The sequence below is a fragment of the Pavona decussata genome, unplaced genomic scaffold (assembly GCF_977016875.1).
Source record: "Pavona decussata unplaced genomic scaffold, jaPavDecu1.1 SCAFFOLD_21, whole genome shotgun sequence".
In the NCBI taxonomy this organism is placed as follows: Eukaryota; Metazoa; Cnidaria; class Anthozoa; order Scleractinia; family Agariciidae; genus Pavona; species Pavona decussata.
In genome coordinates, this window is record NW_028145444.1 from 5680029 (window position 1) to 5700726 (window position 20698).

General features: G+C 39.2%; 1 protein-coding gene across 1 annotated transcript; it reads left to right on the top strand.

Annotated features, from left to right (window-relative positions):
• Nucleotides 1-595: 595 nt before the first annotated feature.
• Nucleotides 596-17299, top strand: LOC146486427 (uncharacterized). Its single transcript, XM_085101093.1, has 5 exons — nt 596-1381; nt 2702-2770; nt 3878-3946; nt 4481-7003; nt 11684-17299. The coding sequence occupies exons 1-5, from the start codon at nt 1309-1311 to the stop codon at nt 13003-13005; spliced, it is 4056 nt and encodes a 1351-aa protein (XP_084957219.1). The 5' UTR covers nt 596-1308; the 3' UTR covers nt 13006-17299.
• The last annotated feature ends 3399 nt before the right edge of the window (nt 17300-20698 follow it).

The following is a 20698-nucleotide window of genomic DNA, read 5'->3' on the forward strand; positions in this document are numbered from 1 at the left end:
AAATTTTGTGAAAATGCGTTTCGAATTAAGTGTCGGGTCCAGATGCACGCCTAGGTACTTATAGCATGTAGTGGTGTTGAAGGGCCTGGAAGGGCATCTGCGCTCATGGACTATTCACCAGGCTTAGAACATAACATGACAGTTTTTTAATATCTGCCACTGCTTTTTAAACGTATGATTAGTCTAATAATGTACAATATAGATACGCACATACATAATACAGCATGCATGATGCATATTTTATTTGATAAAACAGGTTATGATAAGGCAGCTTACGACACTGAAAATTTTCAAATAAACAGTAAATAAAAATATAATGGCAATTGAAATAAACAACTAAATAAATAATAGGTCTGTGTACAGTAATAAAATTTAGTTTATTTAGAGCTTAAAATAACAAAAAAATAGAATGTTATCTTAAAACATCCCATAACTGTGAGTTTTCGAAGTCATTTCTATATGCATTCTTATATAAGCACCCAAAATAATTAGCTGTAACAGGTTCTCAAGAGAAGGAACACAACTCTACGCTGCGTGCAAAATGATAGTAGGGAAGCACTTATTTATATATAAAGATAGCTTCTAGGAATTAATACTTTTCAAGAAAAAGATGCTCTTCTTGTGGAGTGATACTGAATTTAACTGTCACGTGAGGGTCGTGAAGGCCCAGTAGCGTTTACAACAGCCATTGTGATATGCTAATTGAAATAATTCAAAACAGGCAAGGGGCCAAGATGTACTCGTGCAAGAGAGGCTCTATTTTGCTATCTCCCACAGAGACTCGCATAGCCCTGACACCACCTTCGTGTAAACCAGCGGCAAATTAACTTCAGCGCCCCTAAAAAAAAAACATTGTCCTTACGACGATGATCATAAACGGTCACTGTAGAAAGGTTTTTCTTGGAATTCCTTTGTGATAAGTATTCTTCGTCAGTAGCTTTCACTTCTATAATCGAACACACTGTAGGATTTCTGAGAGTTAGGTCACAATTTTTTGCCATGGGAGCTGAATGCCCATGGCATCCATCAGAATATACTCCTGTATGAAGCGTTTTGGTGACTCTTGTGACTATTAACAATTGCTAACAACAACAAGGTCTCCGTTCGTCCATTTAACTACAGCAGGTGTTAAATAACATACTCAATACCTTCAGTAACGTATAACTCTTTTCGTTATATTTTTAAAACAAGTTTTACTTTCAATGAAACCACTTACTGTACAAACAAAGAAAAGCAAAGTAAGAACTCGACAATTTTTATAATTTTCGCTTCATTGTTTTTCTTCCTCAGAGGTTACGGCTGGACACGATGGCATTAAACTGTGTGTTTCTTGGCTTGGTCGTAAGCTCTGTGCTCTTGGGATTCATAGAGCCAATACAAGGTTTGCAATTTCTTTTGCTTTATAAAGAGCAATAGGACTGTTTATAAAGGAACCCGTGTTGAGGACAAATTCGATGTCTTGCCCCACTTAATTGGGTTTATTCTTTCATTTTTCCGTTCCATGTACATTAAGGAATCAATGAATACAAGAAATATCAGTTCCCAGAAAGACGGAATTGAGCTTCCTCCGATGAGATAAAGAAGAAGCTTAATTATAAGATTCTTTGTCACTTTATTTATTTTGTTACTCAAATCTGTTTACCACAGTTAAAAAACAAAAGTTATCTAGTAGCAGGAAGACCTCTGCAAGCTTGTTAGAGCTTTTCTTAGGAGATCACCCTTATATTATTATAATGTAAGAAACCGTGTTACTTCCTTTTTTAGAAAATATATTTTGACTTAATGTTCTTTAATTTGGTTGGGAAGCTGTTCTTAATTTTTGCTCCTCTATACTTAATTGAAAATTTACCATAATTAGTTCCTTTGTTGTTTATGTGCAATTTTGTTGAAGATCTATTATTATGCTTATCAATATCGTCATTCCTTGAAAAGTAATCTGTGAAAACTAAAGACTGTTGAGTTTTCATCGGCGTTCATGATGAAAGAAATAAAATCGGATTATCTAGCACTAGAGAATACAAACTTTCACGTCATGCTTCCTGTTGGATGTAACATCTGGAAACTTTTTATTACAAATAAGGAACTTTTGCACAGGTAACCCAACGTGGGGCAATTATAATGAGTTCACTCCTAACAAAGGCAAGTTTCCATGATAGTGAGAATAAATAAAAAAGATTATTTCTGGAGCTTAACCCGGTTTCCATAGCATGGAGCAACAAGGAGTCTTCAAACTTCCCTTCTGAATAGGATGCTAGTGTTTCGCAAGGTTACGCCCCAGCATTTCGTTAGGTTTTTCTTACGGCGGTCCCTACTCTTTTATACACATGAATGAAGAGAGAGAAGGTAGAGTAAGTTTCTTGTCTAAGGCAATTATCAGGACTAAAGCCACTGATTGTCTGCTCGAACGTTCTACACCACATTTACCACTACAATACCGGTATTATGTACTAAGGACTGAGTAACTCAGTCAACAAGCATTTTATCATACCAACACACTTAAACTTGCTCTTTGTTGATCACGATAGTATGAATACGGCAACTAGCTTTGGATTTCGAACGGAAAACCAGCTGGCACTTTGTTCCCTATCATCACTGAGTTGGAATTTAGTTTTTTACTTCTTTATACTTAATATTTAATACAAGTCTTTGAATTCCATCTTCTTTACTGAAGATCCTCATAGGTGATCGTTTCTCTCCTTAGACGTACCCAAAGTGGTTTTCGAGAATTCAAGGGAATTTCCCGAAATGAATTTCCAGACTCCTGAAGAAAGTGAGTATCTTATTATAGGAAATTAACAGTGCACGTTGACAACGCGAACAAAATTTACGTTACACTAAATGAACACGAATTTTTCGATAAGCATCTTCCTTTATTTACCACGATTTTCATAATTCTGCAAACTCGCACTTTACATTTCTGAATGCCAAACTGCGTTTTGGCTTCCGTCAATAAAACCTTCCAAGCCAAGTGCACGGATGTTTCTAAGTTTTTTCTTAAAGCCGAAAATTTGGTTTTGAAGCCTAACTAGACCCTATCAATTCAAAGAATAGTGACTCTGAAGAGCCAATAGAGGAGTCATGAACTAATAAGGTTTTGTAATGAAATAAAGGTGCTTTAAAATAACAATGTTATAAAATAGCGTGCATTAAATTTACATCGACATTAATTAAGATACATTAAATTAACGCGAATTTTATAATATCGCGTTAATAAAGTGCATTGTTAATTTCCTAAAATAAGGTATATTGTTTAGCAATACATTTAGTAGACAATGAGTACTCTCTCATCTTTCCCAGGGCCTCTAGAGCCCGCGCGCCAAAATCGCCTCCAGTGACTTGTAATAAGCTACAGTGATGACATAGACATAGACATAGGTGTGGGAGCCGGGGGTCTGGGTTGTGCGACCCTAACCCTAACTGTATTGTCTAGACTCCAAAGCTTTCCAAACGGCTATACATGTTCCAAAAAATTAGAACAAGGAAGACGGCTGTTGGTTTGATGAAAGTTTCCCAGTACGACAGTACTAAAACCTTTTTCGCTGAAGTAGGTGCAGCCTTTCATGCTGGGCTTATAGCTTTTGGAAATGTTTGATCAACCTAGTCACCCGGATATTTTTTTACCCACTACGACATCAAAAAGACCCAACCAGCTTAACCAAACGAAAATATTTCTGTTCCCAGTAGAGCACGACCGTAGATTGACACTAAATAGAGGGCCTTTCTACTTCAATTTGTTTGGAGCTCTGTCTTTCTCCACCCTCTTCCTTTCCAAATCAATCCAAAAAGGAAGGTTCGGTGAGTTACCGTTCTAGTTTGCTACTACAATTCGATTCCCTAGAATCAACTCACCTTTGTCCACTTTTTCCCTTCTCCTTAGACGTGCTGAAAGAATTTTTAGACTATCCAAGGAACCTTCACGAAGATCACCTAAGGGAGTTTGACGAAGGTAAAGTGATTTTCTCATACTCAAGATACTTTCTGTTTCTGATCCCTTTCTTTCACTTTCTTTCTTTTTCTACAAATGTAGAGGACACATTCTGAGTATAGCATGTATTTTCGGCCAGCGATAGACCTGAAATACGGAATACGAGCTATAGTCGAGAAACTGAGGCTTTATTCCTTGTGTGAAATTGTTGAAAGAAGAAACTCAGAGAGTGGAATGTTTTAAGAATTTTACAGTTCGTGCATTTTTCTCGTTAAAACGCTGACAGTCGCAGTTTGGATGCACCTTTGACGATCTTTGACAGTGAAAATGTAATTTCATGATTTAAGGAAGATTTTTACATTGTTCAGAATCACTTTGGCAAATGTCGTGTGAAAGGTTTAATCCATTTCCAAGATTTAGGCCTTTAGAGAATTTATTTAAAAATAGTAACTTTTGCATTTGATCTCAACAAAAACACTGAGTTAGTGCGTATTTGACTACGTAACAAAATAGCTTTTGCACATTCTCTCTCTCTCCTTACCAATGCTGTCGCAGGATCCTGTATCACGTACATACGTGTAGATGCAATGACGGGAGACAAGTATGGAGCAGGTTTCTCACAATGGTATGGAAGCAAGCACTTGATAGTTCTCATGTTATCAGATAACACAAACGTTCAGGCAGAACTTGAAGGACCTATGAGACAAAACCAACCATATACACGAGAGTTACAGTTCGCAAGCCATTTTCACACTTCACAGTGCGTGTCGTTATCCGACATCAAGGAAATTCACCTACAAACTCAATATAAAGGAAATGACGGTTGGTACATTGCATCCATTCGCACTTCAGTCAAGACTGGTGATAAGCCGTACCAGGATCTGACAAATGATCCACAGCTCAACAAGTGGCTTGATGCTGATGAAGAGGATAAGTACCCCTACAATGCGAAAGACCTTACACTAACATTGGTAGACACCCTCAATTCCTGTATCACTTACATACGTGTAGATGCAATGACGGGAAACAAGTATGGAGCAGATTTCTCATCACAGTGGGGAGAGAATCACTTGATAGTTCTCATATTATCAGATAACAAAGAAGTTCAGGCAGAACTTGAAGGACCTATGACACGAAACAAACCTTATACGCAAGAGTTAAACTTTGCAAGCCAGTTTCACCCTACACAGTGCGTGTCGTTATCCGACATTAAGGAAATTCACCTACAAACTCAATATGGAGGAAATGACGGTTGGTACATAGCATCCATTCGCACTTCAGTCAAGACTGGTGATAAGCCGTACCAGGATCTGACAAATGATCCACAGCTCAACAAGTGGCTTGATGCTGATGAAGAGGATAAGTACCCCTACAATGCGAAAGACCTTACACTAACATTGGGAGACACCCTCAATTCCTGTATCACTTACATACGTGTAGATGCAATGACGGGAAACAAGTATGGAGCAGATTTCTCATCACAGTGGGGAGAGAATCACTTGATAGTTCTCATATTATCAGATAACAAAGAAGTTCAGGCAGAACTTGAAGGACCTATGACACGAAACAAACCTTATACGCAAGAGTTAAACTTTGCAAGCCAGTTTCACCCTACACAGTGCGTGTCGTTATCCGACATTAAGGAAATTCACCTACAAACTCAATATGGAGGAAATGACGGTTGGTACATAGCATCCATTCGCACTTCAGTCAAGACTGGTGATAAGCCGTACCAGGATCTGACAAATGATCCACAGCTCAACAAGTGGCTTGATGCTGATGAAGAGGATAAGTACCCCTACAATGCGAAAGACCTTACACTAACATTGGTAGACACCCTCAATTCCTGTGTCACTTACATACGTGTAGATGCAATGACGGGAAACAAGTATGGAGCAGATTTCTCATCACAGTGGGGAGAGAATCACTTGATAGTTCTCATATTATCAGATAACAAAGAAGTTCAGGCAGAACTTGAAGGACCTATGACACGAAACAAACCTTATACGCAAGAGTTAAACTTCGCAAGCCAGTTTCACCCTACACAGTGCGTGTCGTTATCCGACATTAAGGAAATTCACCTAAAAACTCAATATGGAGGAAATGACGGTTGGTACATAGCATCCATTCGCACTTCTGTCAAGACTGGTGATAAGCAGTACAAGGATCTGACAAGTGATCCACAGCTTAACAAGTGGCTTGATGCTAATGAAGAAGACAAGTACCCTTACAATGCGAAAGACATTACACTAACATTGGTAGAAACCCACAATTGTGAATACGGAAATCCAACTTGTGAATGTAGTTCATCCGCAAAGGTTTGTACATTTAACCTTGAAATTGACGAAATTCGAACCTTCACCAGCTATCAAAAGTTATCGGTGGATGAACCTACAGGAATTGCTATGCGAGGATCCCAGGGAGTGATCTATTATTTCGGTGACGATGGGAAACCTACGCCACTGCGAAAAAACAGAACATGTTCGACAATGGACAACACCAAATGCACTTATCCCCAGTTTGTAGATGGTAAAACGTATCGTTTGGCAGTAGCAGTCAATGGACAGATTCCTGGACCTACCTTGATAGTTCACGAGGGGCAAACTGTTGTAATTCACGTTCACAACAATCTTACCACTGAGGGTATTTCAATTCACTGGCATGGGATGCACCAAAAAGGAACACCTTGGATGGATGGTGTAGGGCAAGTCACTCAATGTCAGATAGGGCCTTCATCGAGCTTTTCATACGTGTACACCGCTCGTCCTTCTGGGACGTTTTGGTACCATTCTCACAGTGGTGCTCAAAGAACAGATGGCTTCTTCGGTGCACTTATAGTTAAAGAAACCCCTGCAAGAATGAACGAAATCCGAAATGAACTCCAAAAGCATGGTGAATTTGAAGACCTTCCAGATAAGCACACCTTAACGCTTCTAGACTGGCAACATGAGGCATCCTTGGACCTGTTCACCCAGATCCACGCTAGCTTGGGCTTTTATCCAGACAAACCGCTTGGCGAGGTGCCTACTCCAGCTGACAAACGGTATGATTCCACACGTAGTTTTGAAGAAGGAGAGAGTGTTGTCCAATACACACAAACGGATTCCAATGGAATGGATTGGTATTCCATTGGTACTCCATTGGTGAATTGTATCTCATTAAGGAGACTTAGGCTATTCTCGGTACCGTTCTGTTGAGTACAGCTGGATTCCGTTCTTCCATTGGTACCAATGGTACGATTGGTTCCAATAGAATGACTTGGCATTCCATTGGTACACCGATGGTGAATTTCATCTCATAATGGGGACTTAGACTATTTTCGTTACGGTTCAGTTTAATTAGAGCTGGATTCCGATTGTCCATTGGTACCAATGGTACGATTGGTACCAATAGAGTGACTTGGTATTCCAATGGTACCCCATTGGTGAATTGCATATCATTAAGGGGACTTAAACTATTTTCGGTACGGTTGGGTTTGAGTACAGCTGGATTCTGTTCGTCCATTGGTACCAATGGTACGATTGGTACCAATAGAGTGACTTGGCATTCCATTGGTACACCATTGGTGAATTGCATCTCATTAAGGGGACTTAGGCTATTTTTGCTACGGTTGGGTTTGTGACAGCTGGATTCCGTTTGTCCATTGGTACCAATGGTACGATTGGTACCAATAGAATGACTTGGCATTCCATTGGTACACCATTGGTGAATTGCATCTCATTAAGGGGACTTAGGCTATTTTCGCTACGGTTTGGTTTGAGTACAGCGGGATTCTGTTGGTCCATTGGTACCAATGGTACGATTGGTACCAATAGAATGACTTGGCATTCCACTGGTACACCATTGGTGAATTGCATCTCATTAAGGGGACTTAGGCTATTTTCGCTACGGTTTGGTTTGAGTACAGCTGGATTCCGTTCGTCCATTAGTACCAATGGTACGATTGGTACCAATAGAGTGACTTGGCATCCCACTGGTGCACTATTGGTGAATTGCATCTCATTAAGGTATGGTTCTGTTTGAGTACAGTTGGATTCCGCTCGTCCATTGGTACCAATGGTACGATTGGTACCAATAGAGTGACTTGGCATTCCATTGGTACACCATTGGTGAATTGCATCTCATTAAGGTATGTTTCTGTTTGAGTACAGTTGGATTCCGTTCGTCCATTGGTACCAATGGTACGATTGGTACCAATAGAATGACTTGGCTTTCCATTGGTGAATTGCATATCATTAAGGTATGGTGCTGTTTGAGTACAGCTGGATTCCGCTTGTCCATTGGTACCAATGGTACGATTGGTACCAATAGAGTGGCTTGGCATTCCATTGGTACACCATTGGTGAATTGCATCTCATTAAGGTATGGTTCTGTTTGAGTACAGTTGGATTCCGTTCGTCCATTGGTACCAATGGTACGATTGGTACCAATAGAATGACTTGGCATTCCATTGGTACACCATTGGTGAATTGCATCTTATTAAGGTATGGTTCTGTTTGAGTACAGCTGGATTCCGTTCGTCCATTGGTACCAATGGTACGATTGGTACCAATAGAATGACTTGGCATTCCATTTGTACACCATTGGTGAATTGCATATCATTAAGGGGACTTAGGCTATTTTCGGTATGGTTTGTTTGAGTACAGCTGGATTCCGTTTGTCCATTGGTACCAATGGTACGATTGGTACCAATAGAATGACTTGGCATTCCATTGGTACACCATTGGTGAATTGCATCTCATTAAGGTATGGTTCTGTTTGAGTACAGCTGGATTCCGTTCGTCCATTGGTACCAATGGTATGATTGGTACCAATAGAATACCAATAGAATGACTTGTCATTCCATTGGTACACCATTGGTAAATTGCATATCATTAAGAGGACTTAAGCTATTTTCGGTATGGTTCTGTTTGAGTACAGCTGGATTCCGCTCGTCCATTGGTACCAATGGTACGATTGGTACCAATAGAATGACTTGGCATTCCATTGGTATCGTTTCCAAAAAAAATATACCATGCAAATACTTACTTCACGCAGTTTCTCTGGCAGAAGCGTCCAGTCAAGGTCATTTTCATAACACTTTTCCAAGTCTAAATCAAGTCGTTGCAAGCGACTGGCCATTTCTCCATACAGTTGTAACAAAACTCCAATGGCAATCCCGACAACGCGTGCAAACTGAACAGTCCGTTTAGAAAGCGCCGACTATTATCAAAAATGTCTATACATGGACCAATTAGAAAGTGAGATGTGAACACATATTGTCTTTTCGACTGCAGCCTTTGTGATCATTCTTGACCGAAAATGATTGCAACTATAACAAATAACAATCATGATTGATCACTACAAATCTATTAAAACTAACATTGCCTAAAGTGGCGGAATGCAGTGTTCATTAAGTGTATTGCGTGAAATATACCTAACGGTATTATTTATTTTAATACAGTATAATAAGACAGATTGCCAAATTTCAACACAAGATGATAAACATTCAACGTTGCTCACACGCCGATTCAATCTTCTCTGGACCACCAAAGGCATACAAGGCAGTATCCAATAAAAAGGTGTGACAAAATTAAACTCACACGCCAGTTCAATGCTTCTTCAGTATCCATAGAGAGGTATAAGGCAACATCCAATAAAAAGGTGAGAACGTTAAGTCATTTATAATTTCAATGTCAAACTTTAGAATAAAGATACCGAAAAAGTGCAAATCTGCATAAGACATTTACCTTATAACGCCGTGGTGCCTTTCTTGAAGTAGCCACTCATCAGTTTAACGAATTGAACGAAGACCGTCACTCCAGAGCGATGGCTACACTACGTGAATACCGCGAGACGGTCAGACACCTTTCGAAAAGTGAAATTTCCGAGGAAAGAGCGGACCTCTTCAAGACCATCAACGGAGACGCTTTCTTTCCCATTAAATGCTGGCCAAAAGACCTACGAATGGCTTTTTGGCGGAAGCCTATCGGAGATCGCGATACCTTCAAGATGATGCTATTCTGTTTAGGCAACGGCTGTTCCCCAATCTTGATTTCAAGGTGGATCCTGCTGTCACAAACTTGGGAGCCAGAGAAAGCGGAAAAGAGGGCTAGACAGATAGACTTCATCTTAAACAATGCAGATGGAAAAAGAAACACGTGGTTTTACTACGACCTTGATTACAAGAAACTGTTGTTTCTCAACGGGCTGCCAAAACAGTAAAGCCAGCACCTGCACTCAAGATGATGCATAAAGAAAACAAGAAAACATAAAAAAAAAATTTAAAAAAAAAAAAACCCTGCGCTGCAGAAAAAAAAAAACGGCTCCTTTAGGAGCCACCAAATGTATAAAAGATATAACCAATACGTGTTATTTTGTGTGCAATCGCGTTTTTTCGTACGGTTCACTTTTAGATCGAGGAGATTCAAGTTATGACGTTTGTCAGTTTTACTCAGTCGCTTGATATAGAACATCTATAGCGCGCTTGTTTCGGCTCATAGATTAAAGAACGCGATAAATTCATGTGTAGTGCGCTTGTTTCGGCTAATAGATTAAAGAACAAGATATATTCATGTGTAGCGGGCTCTTTTCGGTTCTTGGATTAAAGAACGAGTTACCTCTACTCAGTCGCTTGATATAGAACATCTATAGCGCGCTTGTTTCGGCTCATAGATTAAAGAACGCGATAAATTCATGTGTAGTGCGCTTGTTTCGGCTAATAGATTAAAGAACAAGATATATTCATGTGTAGCGGGCTCTTTTCGGTTCTTGGATTAAAGAACGAGTTACCTCTATGTGTAGCCGCGCGCTTGCTTCGGTTCATGGATTAAAGAACGAGTTATATTCATTCATGTGTAGCGCGCTTGTTTCGGTTTATTCATGCGTAGCCCGCTTGTTTCGGTTCCTGGATTAAAGAACGAGGTATATTCATTCATGTGTAGCGCGCTTGTTTCGGTTTATTCATGCGTAGCCCGCTTGTTTCGGTTCCTGGATTAAAGAACGAGGTATATTCATTCATGTGTAGCGCGCTTGTTTCGGTTTATTCATGCGAAACGCGCTTGTTTCGGTTTATGGATTAAAGAACGAGTTATATTCATGTATAGCGCGCTTGCTTCGGTTCATGCATTAAAGAACTAGATATATTCATGTGTAGTGCGCTTGTTTTGAGATGCAGATTCCAATGGTTAACCAATCGACTGACTAGTTTTCCATTTGTACCAATGGTACCAATGGTACCAATCGACCATTCGTTTTCGCATGGCTTACAAGTCAGTTAATGAGATGCAGTTTACAAATGGTATACCGATCGACTGACTAGTTTTCCATTTGTACCAATGGTACCAATGGTACCAATCGACCATTCGTTTTCGCATGGCTTACAAGTCAGTTAATGAGATGCAGTTTACAAATGGTATATCGATCGACTGAGGAGCTTACCATTCGTTCCAATGGTACGAATCGACTGACTAGTTTTCCATTTGTACCAATGGTACCAATGGTACCAATTTCGCATGGCTTACAAGTGCTAATGAGATGCATTTCACCAATGGAATTCCGATCGACTGAGGAGCTTACCATTCGTTCCAATGGTACGAATCGTAAGGTGTCTTTGACAAATCGTAATCTTTTACCAATGGTTCGATTGGTGAGGGTGCTTTGGTACCGAGAATAGCCTAAGTCTCCTTAATGAGATACAATTCACCAATGGAGTACCAATGGAATACCAATCCATTCCATTGGAATCCGTTTGTGTATATTGGACATGAGTGGAAGGAGAGGTTGGGCCTGTCCCGTATTTTTCTGGAATTATAAATGGGAAAGGCAGGCATGATGATATTCCATACATAAAAACAAGACTAAGTATATTTACTGTTGAGGCCGGAAAGAGATATCGCTTTCGGTTAATCGGAGCCCAAAATCTGTATGCTTACAGATTCTCCATTGATGGCCATAAACTGACTGTGGTGGGCACTGACGGCTATTGGATTCAGCCTGTAGAAGACGTTGATTATATCATCATCCATTCCGGAGAAAGGTTTGACTTTCTACTTAGTGCAACAAATGGATTGGGGCTGAAAGACTACTGGATGCGTGCAGAAACTCTGGAGATTGATCACAATGGAGCCGGGCCACCCTACCAGTCCTTAGGACATGTGGCAGAGGCCATTTTGCACTACAAACAGAGTGGGGACTCGGATGATCTGGATGTTAATGTACCGTCGACAAAATATCAAGAAATCAAAGATAAGTCTCCTCCCATACAGTGCACCCACAACGACCCATGCAGAGCAGTGAACTGCCCATTTAAGAACTTTCATCGATCATATTATATTGCCTGTATTAATGTTCAAAGCCTACGTTTACTCGAACCAACTCCACCTAACGAGCTTCCAAATGCAAACCCTAAAGACCCCAGGTATTGCAAAGATTGCAGACATTTCATCAACTTCAATTTTGAGGGCGACTCTCAAACTAGCGCAGTGAATGGGCGTAATTTCATCCTCCCATCCTTTCCTCCCCAAACGCAAAATGAAGAGTTTCAAAAAAAGGACACAATTTGTGACGTTAAGGCGGACTGCAATCCATCGACACCTGAGTGCTCATGTGTCCATGTCATAGACATTCCACATCGGGAAACAATTCAAATTGTGCTTTCGGCAATTGGTGCTTGGCACAATGCTCATCCAATTCATCTTCATGGCCACACGTTTCATGTTGTTCACGTTGGATACCCAGAATATGACCAAAGAGGTTTTGTTGGTAAACACAACAGTGATATATACTGCAAAGACATCACCTGTTCTAAACCGGGATGCGACAAGAAGAGATGCAGTATGCCAAGCTGGAAAAAACCAATGGATTTTTCTATCGATAGCCGTACGATCAGAAAAGACACAGTCATGGTCCCTGCTGGAGGATACGTTGTTATCAATTTCCTGTCCGATAATCCTGGCTACTGGTTTCTTCACTGCCACATAGAGGTGCACCAACTCGAGGGAATGGCACTGATTGTCAATGAGGCTTTTTCCAGTCAACCCCAACCACCCAAAGAGATGAACAAGTGCGGAGACTTTGAGATAAGTGTCCAAGTATCATAATTTTTAATCACACAGCTACAGAATGAGCTATTAACTGAAATAGGAAAGGTCGTAGCTTTCTGAGCAGCAATTAGTCTCCATAAAATTAATAATTGTCAATTGTCACACTTTATGACAACGCGTTTGCTAAAAGCCGTACTTCTGTAACTCTATAGTAACACAGAACAAGCACAAGCTGTTGATTTAATGATTGCGCGAGCACAGATAATTACATTTTGATAATCAAGGTAAACGAGTGTTTGTTTTTCTTTTTCTCGCAGTGTTCTTTAAAGACGGTCCTACTTTTGTTACTGCCCATACGTTCTGCGCTTCTCGAGATACTCGGGTTTCCTATGGGTGGGGCCTACTAATACATGTATTTAGTGCCTTTTTAGGACAAAAAAGGCGTGGTTACCCCCAATTTACTGTTTTTTTTTTTAAGTAGTCCTTGCTAAGATCTCCTTTTCCGGCATAGTCATAAACCACGCAAAAATACTTCGGCATTAGTAGGCACCGTCCTTAAAAGAAATAGAAAACTTTCCTGTGTTTTTTTCCGAGTCATAGAAACACTGGCGAAAGTTTGAGAGAACATCAAAAAGCTCTGGAAACACTCACGTACTCGGCTCGTGCTCTCACAGCATTGTTCGTTCTTCCGAACTTCCATTCATTTTTCTGTAACTGGATAGAAACATGGAACATTTTTTCTGTTTCTTAAAAATAAATCTGATCGAAATTATTTGCTTGTGAACAATCTTGGCGCTTTTTCTGTAACCATGGTAACTCACTGATACTGAAAAGTCTCAGATTAGTTGACGTATGTATGCAGTAAGTTTGCAAAACACTTTCGTAGATGTTTCAGAGCATTTTATGGTCTAAATAATCTCAGGTGAAGGCATGAATTTTATGATAGTGTGAAACATTCTCTCAGGTGTTTTTTTACATTTTAATCGTTTAGGGAAATGAGTAATGCACGGTAAAGACCTGAACGTAATACCACTTTTGAGTGTTATTACAGAGGTTACAAAAGGAGATTTTTCTCAGTAATGTAAGGAGGGTGTCGTCGATGCAATAACTGAAGGCAGAATGTTGGGGGCTTTAATTTGTTAGGGTCTGGAGAGGGGAAGTGGAAAAAAACCAATTGGTGTGTCTCACTTCAAAATATATCAAGCTTCTCTTCGTGGGGAAACATTTCATTGTTCCCATCTTCTTTAAAACAGACAGGTATCAGCCACTCCTTTTACCGTCCCCGCTAAGGCTTCCTTAGAATCTGATGTCCCCCCTCTTAGCCTCCCAAAATAGACGACCCTCCTCCATGCCCTAATAAATGAAGCCCCCGCCCCACCCCCTCCCCCCTTATAACCAAAACATGAAGGTGTTACATCTGTTTATTCTTAGTCCTTTTGTTTCCTTTGGAAATTTTTTTTTATGTGGTATGAAAATGACAATCAGTTGGAGCCATAGTATTGGTTATAGAGTGGCATTGACGAATAGGTATTAGTAAGATTTTTAATAGAATTCAGTATTTTAAAAACTGCACTGACATTTGATGCTTAGTTTTTAATATGCAGTATTTTAGAACAGTCATTAGAGTTTATTATTGATTTCTATTCATAGTTCTTAGCATTCCTGTGACGTCACTAAGCATTATACAAAGCAGAGTTAATTAGAAGTGTTAGTTGCGGCGAACGTTGGCTAATGATAGGCAAAGCACCCCACCCATGACTCCCCCCTTCTGGTTCTAAATGTAACTCTCATAGCATGCCCTCGCGAGTTTTGTGAGGGGGGGGGGGGGGGGGAGGTGGTCACTACCCAATACTTAATGCTAATGAGTAAGCAGGGAGGATAATGTACAATTTATCTTCAACCATATATATCAATACTTTGTCAGAATGCTCTTGGTTACAAGCCCAATTGTCACTAATACTGTTATTGCTAATCAACCATTTATCACTTATAACCATAAGTTATCTTAGACCTATTAATGATGTTAGGAAGTTATTTCAACATTTCTTGATTTTACCGTTATTGGCATCGGGCAACATCATTACTTGTTCATGAGCACTGAAGCGGCAAGTTAGAATGCGAACGCACTTTGAAAATCCGAAAATAAGAGAAAAAAGGCCGTAATTTGCCTGCAGAGCACTGACAAAACTCGCCATCTACAATTGTAGCCCAAAAAGATGAATTTTTATGCAATCTAAGGACTACTATGCTTTTGCGTTCAAAAATTGGTCACAAACTGGCTTTTTACTGGAGAACATGTTCCCGGTACAAAGTTAAGAGCGATTTTTAAGTGGGATTGGCTTCAAAAAAGTGAAGAGCGGAAAATTAAAGTTTGATACTTTTCTAAACTGACTACGACCTTACCTTTTGAAAAGGGTTAAAATAAGGACTATTCTGAGTTGAAACTGCGTTCAAATATGCCGCGTCATTGCTGAGTAAGCCATTGTTCGAAGCACTCGACCGCATGACTATGGTTGTCAGAGAGTTACAATACCTACTCACAACATCACTCAGTCGTTAAATGCGAATCAATGATCACTGGCCCGCCAACTTCGAAATATTAGAAATCATTATATTTTTCCTATCTTCGGGTTAGCTTTAATATGTTATTTTCAACGGGTTTTACTGTGACATTTAGCGCCAAACTTTAGAAAAGCTGCTAGAGGATTAGTTTTTAGACTGTGACTGTGTTTTCGGGGTTATTTGATTGCTTGTTTTTGGAATTATTCAATGGTTCGTTTTGGGGTTTCTTTTAATTGCTTGTCTTTCGTATTATTCCACGCTTGTTTGTCGGGTTATTTAATTGCGTGTTTTGGGGATTATTCGATGGTTCGTTTTTTTGTTTTTTTATTTTTAATTGCTTTTTTTCGGGTTATTTAATTTCTTGTGTTTGGGATTATTCAAGGGTTCGGATTTTTTTTAATTGCTTGTTTTTGGGATTATTCAATGGTTCGCTCTTCGGGGTTATTTAATTGCTTGATTTCGGGATTATTGAAGGGTTGGTTTTTTCGTTGTTTTATTGTTAATTGCTTATTTTTCGTGTTATTTAATTTCTTGGTTTTTGGGATTATTCAAGGGTTCGTTTTTTGTTTTGTTTTATTTTAATAGCTTGTTCTGGGGATTATTCAATGGTCCGTTTTTTTTTTTTTTTTTTTTTCAATTGCTTGTTTTGGGGATTATTCATTGCTTGTTTGTCGGGGTTTTTTAATTGCTTGTTTTTGGGATTATTCAACGGTTCGTTTTTTCGTTTTTTTTTAATTGCTTGTTTTAGGGATTATTCATTGCTTGTTTTTCGGGGTTATGTAATTGCTTGTTTTTTGGATTATTCAATGGTTGTTTTTTTTTTCAATTGCTTGTTTTTGGGATTATTCAATGGTTCGTTTTCTTTTTTCAATTGCTTGTTTTGGGAATTATTCAATGGTTCGTTTTTTTTTTTCAATTGCTTGTTTTGGGGACTATTTATTGCTTGTTTGTCGGGGTTTTGTAATTACCTGTTTTGGGGATATTCCATTGCTTGTTTGTCGGGGTTATGTAATTGCTTGTTTTTGGGATTATTCAATGGTTCGTTTTTCGGGTTATTTATTTACTTGTTTTGGGATTATTCAATGGTTCCCTTTTTCGTTTTATTTTTTTCAATTGCTTGTTTTGGGGATTATTCATTGCTTGTTTGTCGGGGTTTTGTAATTGCTTGTTTTTGGGATTATTCAATGGTTCGTTTTACGGGTTATTTAATTGCTTGTTTTGGGATTATTCAATGGTTCGTTGTAGGGGTTAGAGAAAAACACAAAAAAATAATAAAATATGCTCACAGAAAAGCCGATAGCACTTATTCCGGTACACAACTTAGTTCCCAATCCACCTGAATGACGGTAATTAACTTGAAGCTTTCAGAAGTATTACTTTTGTAATTTATCCTGCGCAGGTTAATTTATCTTTCTTAACAAGTTCCCTTCTGAAATCATTGGTCTCCTTTTAAGTCACGCCACTTAACGGCACGAGCCGCTCATTAAATACTCATAAGTAATCTACTAGTGTTACACACCTAGCAACTTTTAACTGGACTTAATTTTGGGCGATACTTTTCTAAAACAAACTTAAGTGTTTAATACAAAGCTTTTGAAGTTTCTCTTGCCATAAAGTTGTAAAGCTCTCGCCATCTTCAAAGGAAAAGTTGTATAATTCTAGTCACTGTCGGATCTTTTGATTAAACCACGTGCACAAATGGTGTATAAGTAACTTGAATCGCATAATGAAGCGATTACATTTGTGACAACCCTATGAATACTGAAGGAATAAAGGCTGTTGGAACCAAGTCAAGTTTCAGTCATTGCTGTGTACCAGTTCGTTGTTTGATCCCGTACCTCAAGAGAGTGACGGCTTTTCCTGCAAGCGAGTTGCCCTTTTGAGCTTTAATTTTCCCCGTTATCAGTTATGCCACCCGCCAGAGAATCGTAAAGTCCGTAGTTGTCCATTAAGTGCAAAAATCTTCCGTCACAATAAGGCAGTAGATTTTTGAAGCATTTAAAGTAAGTGGTTAGCTGAAGAAGAAAGAAAGAAAATTTTTTTGTTAGACTCAGAACAAAGCATTTTAGACCAGAGTGAGACATTTCGGATACTCAGTATTAAGAAGACCGTGTGATATCAGTAAAATGTGGCACATGCTTCAAAAATTCAAAATCTTCATATTTCGCTCATAGAAACCCTATGATGAGCCAACAAACGTGATGTATTTTTTTGTTCAAAGCTGGTTGTATTTTCCAGAAAATTCTCAAAAACTGTAACGGGGGCCGACCGTCATAAAATGGCGGAATAGTGCGCCGAGTAACAACACAAGAACCGTCGCTCGTGAAAAGCGCAAAAGGAAGCTCGGTTTTTTTCAAATTGGTATATTTGTGTAAGAGATACTGGCTAATGATTCAAGTCTAAAACAAGGATTGTTTACTTAACTGGGAATGCACGGTACGAGTTTGAAAATCATCAACATTTCATTGTTAAAAAAAATCATTTTGGAGCAGTTTTTCAAGAAACATTTTTCCCATGCGGTATAACTCAGAAACACTTGAGGTTAAGGATGTGATTAGTGGAAATGGTCTTCTTTTCAAGGCTATAAGAATTAGTCTGGGGCTCTTAACTTCTGCACGAAAAAAGCACGCTCTATGTCGAGAAAATCACAAACTCCACTTGTCAACGAACACAAATAATCGAATTAGAGTCTCGTTATCGAAGCCAATATTGCAAGCAAATCTTAGTGCTCAGCACCGTATTTGATTAGAAAGCCAACATTACAAGTTTACTTTGCAAAACGTGTGGCTGTAGATTGCTTTTCATTGCCACTCTCTCTTCAAAATTGTTATCTTTCCTTCCACCATGTTTAGCAAATCACACGATCAAAAACCATACGTACGACTCCTGCATGAAACATTACAGTTCCTGACAGATTCAACCATATTTGAGTCTCCATACAGCTATAGCAAACAAGGTAACTCGATTGTACGATTAAGAACGATGATTCAATTATCTATAGTCGCAGATGAAGACATTTTGCATCCCGAAGACGCACACAAGCGGAGTTTTCTGTGAATGAAACGATCATGTTTGTCACGCAATGAGACCGAGCGCGCAGGACACCCAACAGCAGCTAACAGCCGGGGCTGACTGTTTGACAAAGTGGCTCACTAGTTTTAAGAAAATTTTGCCTTCTATGTTATAAACACGTAATGGCAATGAGTCCTCGTGGAATAAAGGATTAATTTTCAGTTGTATTTTCAAAGTTTTCCCAAATTTGGGAAAACTTTGAAAATACAAGTGAAAATTAATCCTTAATTCTACTCGGCCTCATGCGATTACATATACTTATCCTGCAATATACCTGTCACCGGAAGGTTAATCTAACAGTGGTATAAATGCCACCAATGCTTTTAGCACTCAGCTTGTAAGGCCAATGAAGAACATACTTAAAGCAAAAAGCAGATAAGAGTCCGGAAACTTACTGCTGGCAGATGCAGCCTAGACAAAGTGACTGAATCTTTTTCATGTAAGGCTGTTTGCTTGTTAGGGCTCACCATGTTTACCAAATCACACAATCAAAAACCATAGGTACAACTCCTGCATGAAACGTTACAGTTCCTGACAGATTCAACCATATTTGAGTCTCCACACAGCTATAGCAAATAAGCTAACTCAATTCTACGATTAAGACCGATCATTCAATTATCTATAGTCGCAGATGAAGAAATTTTTCAGCCCGAAGACGCACACAAGCGGAATCTTCTGTAGAATGAGACGATCATGTCTGTCACCGTAATGAGACCGAGCGCGCAGGCCACGCAAAAAAACTAACAACCAGAGCCCAGTTGTTCAAAGCTCGCTCAAGCTAATCCTGAGTTAACGTGAACTTTGATTCGATTTTAATAACTAGTCATTAAAGATTTTTGAAAAGGTTTTTGTCCTTCCGTTTTGACTTGGCCTTTTCTTTGCCATTAGCTTAAAATTAGCTTTCTAAGGAACTTTTAACGAGCAAAATGAGAACCTCGGTTAACTTTTAATCGGGGAATTAGCGTTAATCGACTTTCGAGCAACCGGGCCCAGGTTATATTTTTATTCCGCGGCAGTTTGTCTGCGTATACGGACTACAAGCTTAAAATTCCCTAGCTGACATGGTACTAAATCTGTTACCAGCTTTTTATCTTTTAGGATGGGATTTTTTAGTACAAATTTTTTACAAGCAGATTCTTTGTACATCGTGCACGTGCAGTGGACAGAATGGTACCACTGGTGTCAAATGGGAACTCCCTGTCCAGCTTAATAGCCCGGCCTTGCCTGACTTTATCGACGAGACTAAAACAACAAAAGAGAACCGCATTTAAAGGCTGTGACAATTAATTCAGTAATTTCTTTACGATAAGAGAGTTCGCGCGTTGTGTAAGCTACGCTCAAATAAATTAATCATTTATTAAAATCATCTTTTAGTGCGCAGGACACCCAACAGCAGCTAACATCCGGGGCTGACTGTTTTACAAAGTGGCTCGATAGTTTTAAGAAAATTTTGCCGTCTATGTTATAAACACGTAATGGCAATGAGTCCCCGTAGAATTAAGAATAAATTTTCACTTGTATTTTCAAAGTTTTCCCAAATTTGGGAAAACTTTGAAAAAACAAGTGAAATTAATCCTTAATTCTACTCGGCCTCATGCGATTACATATACTTATCCTGCAATATACCTGTCGCCTGAAGGTTAACCTAACAGTGCTATAAATGCCACCAATGCTTTTAGCACTCAGCTTGTAAGGCCAATGAAGAACATACTTAAAGCAAAAAGCAGATAACAGCCTGGAAAACGAATCTTACTGCTGGCAGATGCAGCCTAGACAAAGTGACTGTATTTTTTTTTTTCATGTAAGGCTGTTTGCGATGAACTGATATGTCAGTGGCATGCTAAAAAACAAACAAATGTCCTTCAGAAGGACAACATTTCTAGTGCCCTGTGCATCCTCAGCTAGGCTTTAGCGGTCATTTACCAACCGCCCAAGGAGGGAGGACTGCATTTCGTCAATTTTGCTACGATGGTTAAATCATTACGACTAGCCTGGATAAGTAAATTTTTAAGCGATACCAACGACTCATGGAAAGCGATTCCAAATTATTATTTCTCTGATTATGGTGGTCTGCAGTTCCTTCTGAAATGTAATTACAATGTTAACTTTATTAACA

Coding starts and splice junctions, on each gene's coding strand:
- LOC146486427 (XM_085101093.1), top strand. CDS start 1,309: ATGGCATTAAACTGTGTGTTTCTTGGCTTGGTCGTAAGCTCTGTGCTC. Junction 1,382..2,701: donor ATTCATAGAGCCAATACAAG/GTTTGCAATTTC, acceptor TTCTCTCCTTAG/ACGTACCCAAAGTGGTTTTC. Junction 7,004..11,683: donor TAGTTTTGAAGAAGGAGAGA/GTGTTGTCCAAT, acceptor GAGTGGAAGGAG/AGGTTGGGCCTGTCCCGTAT.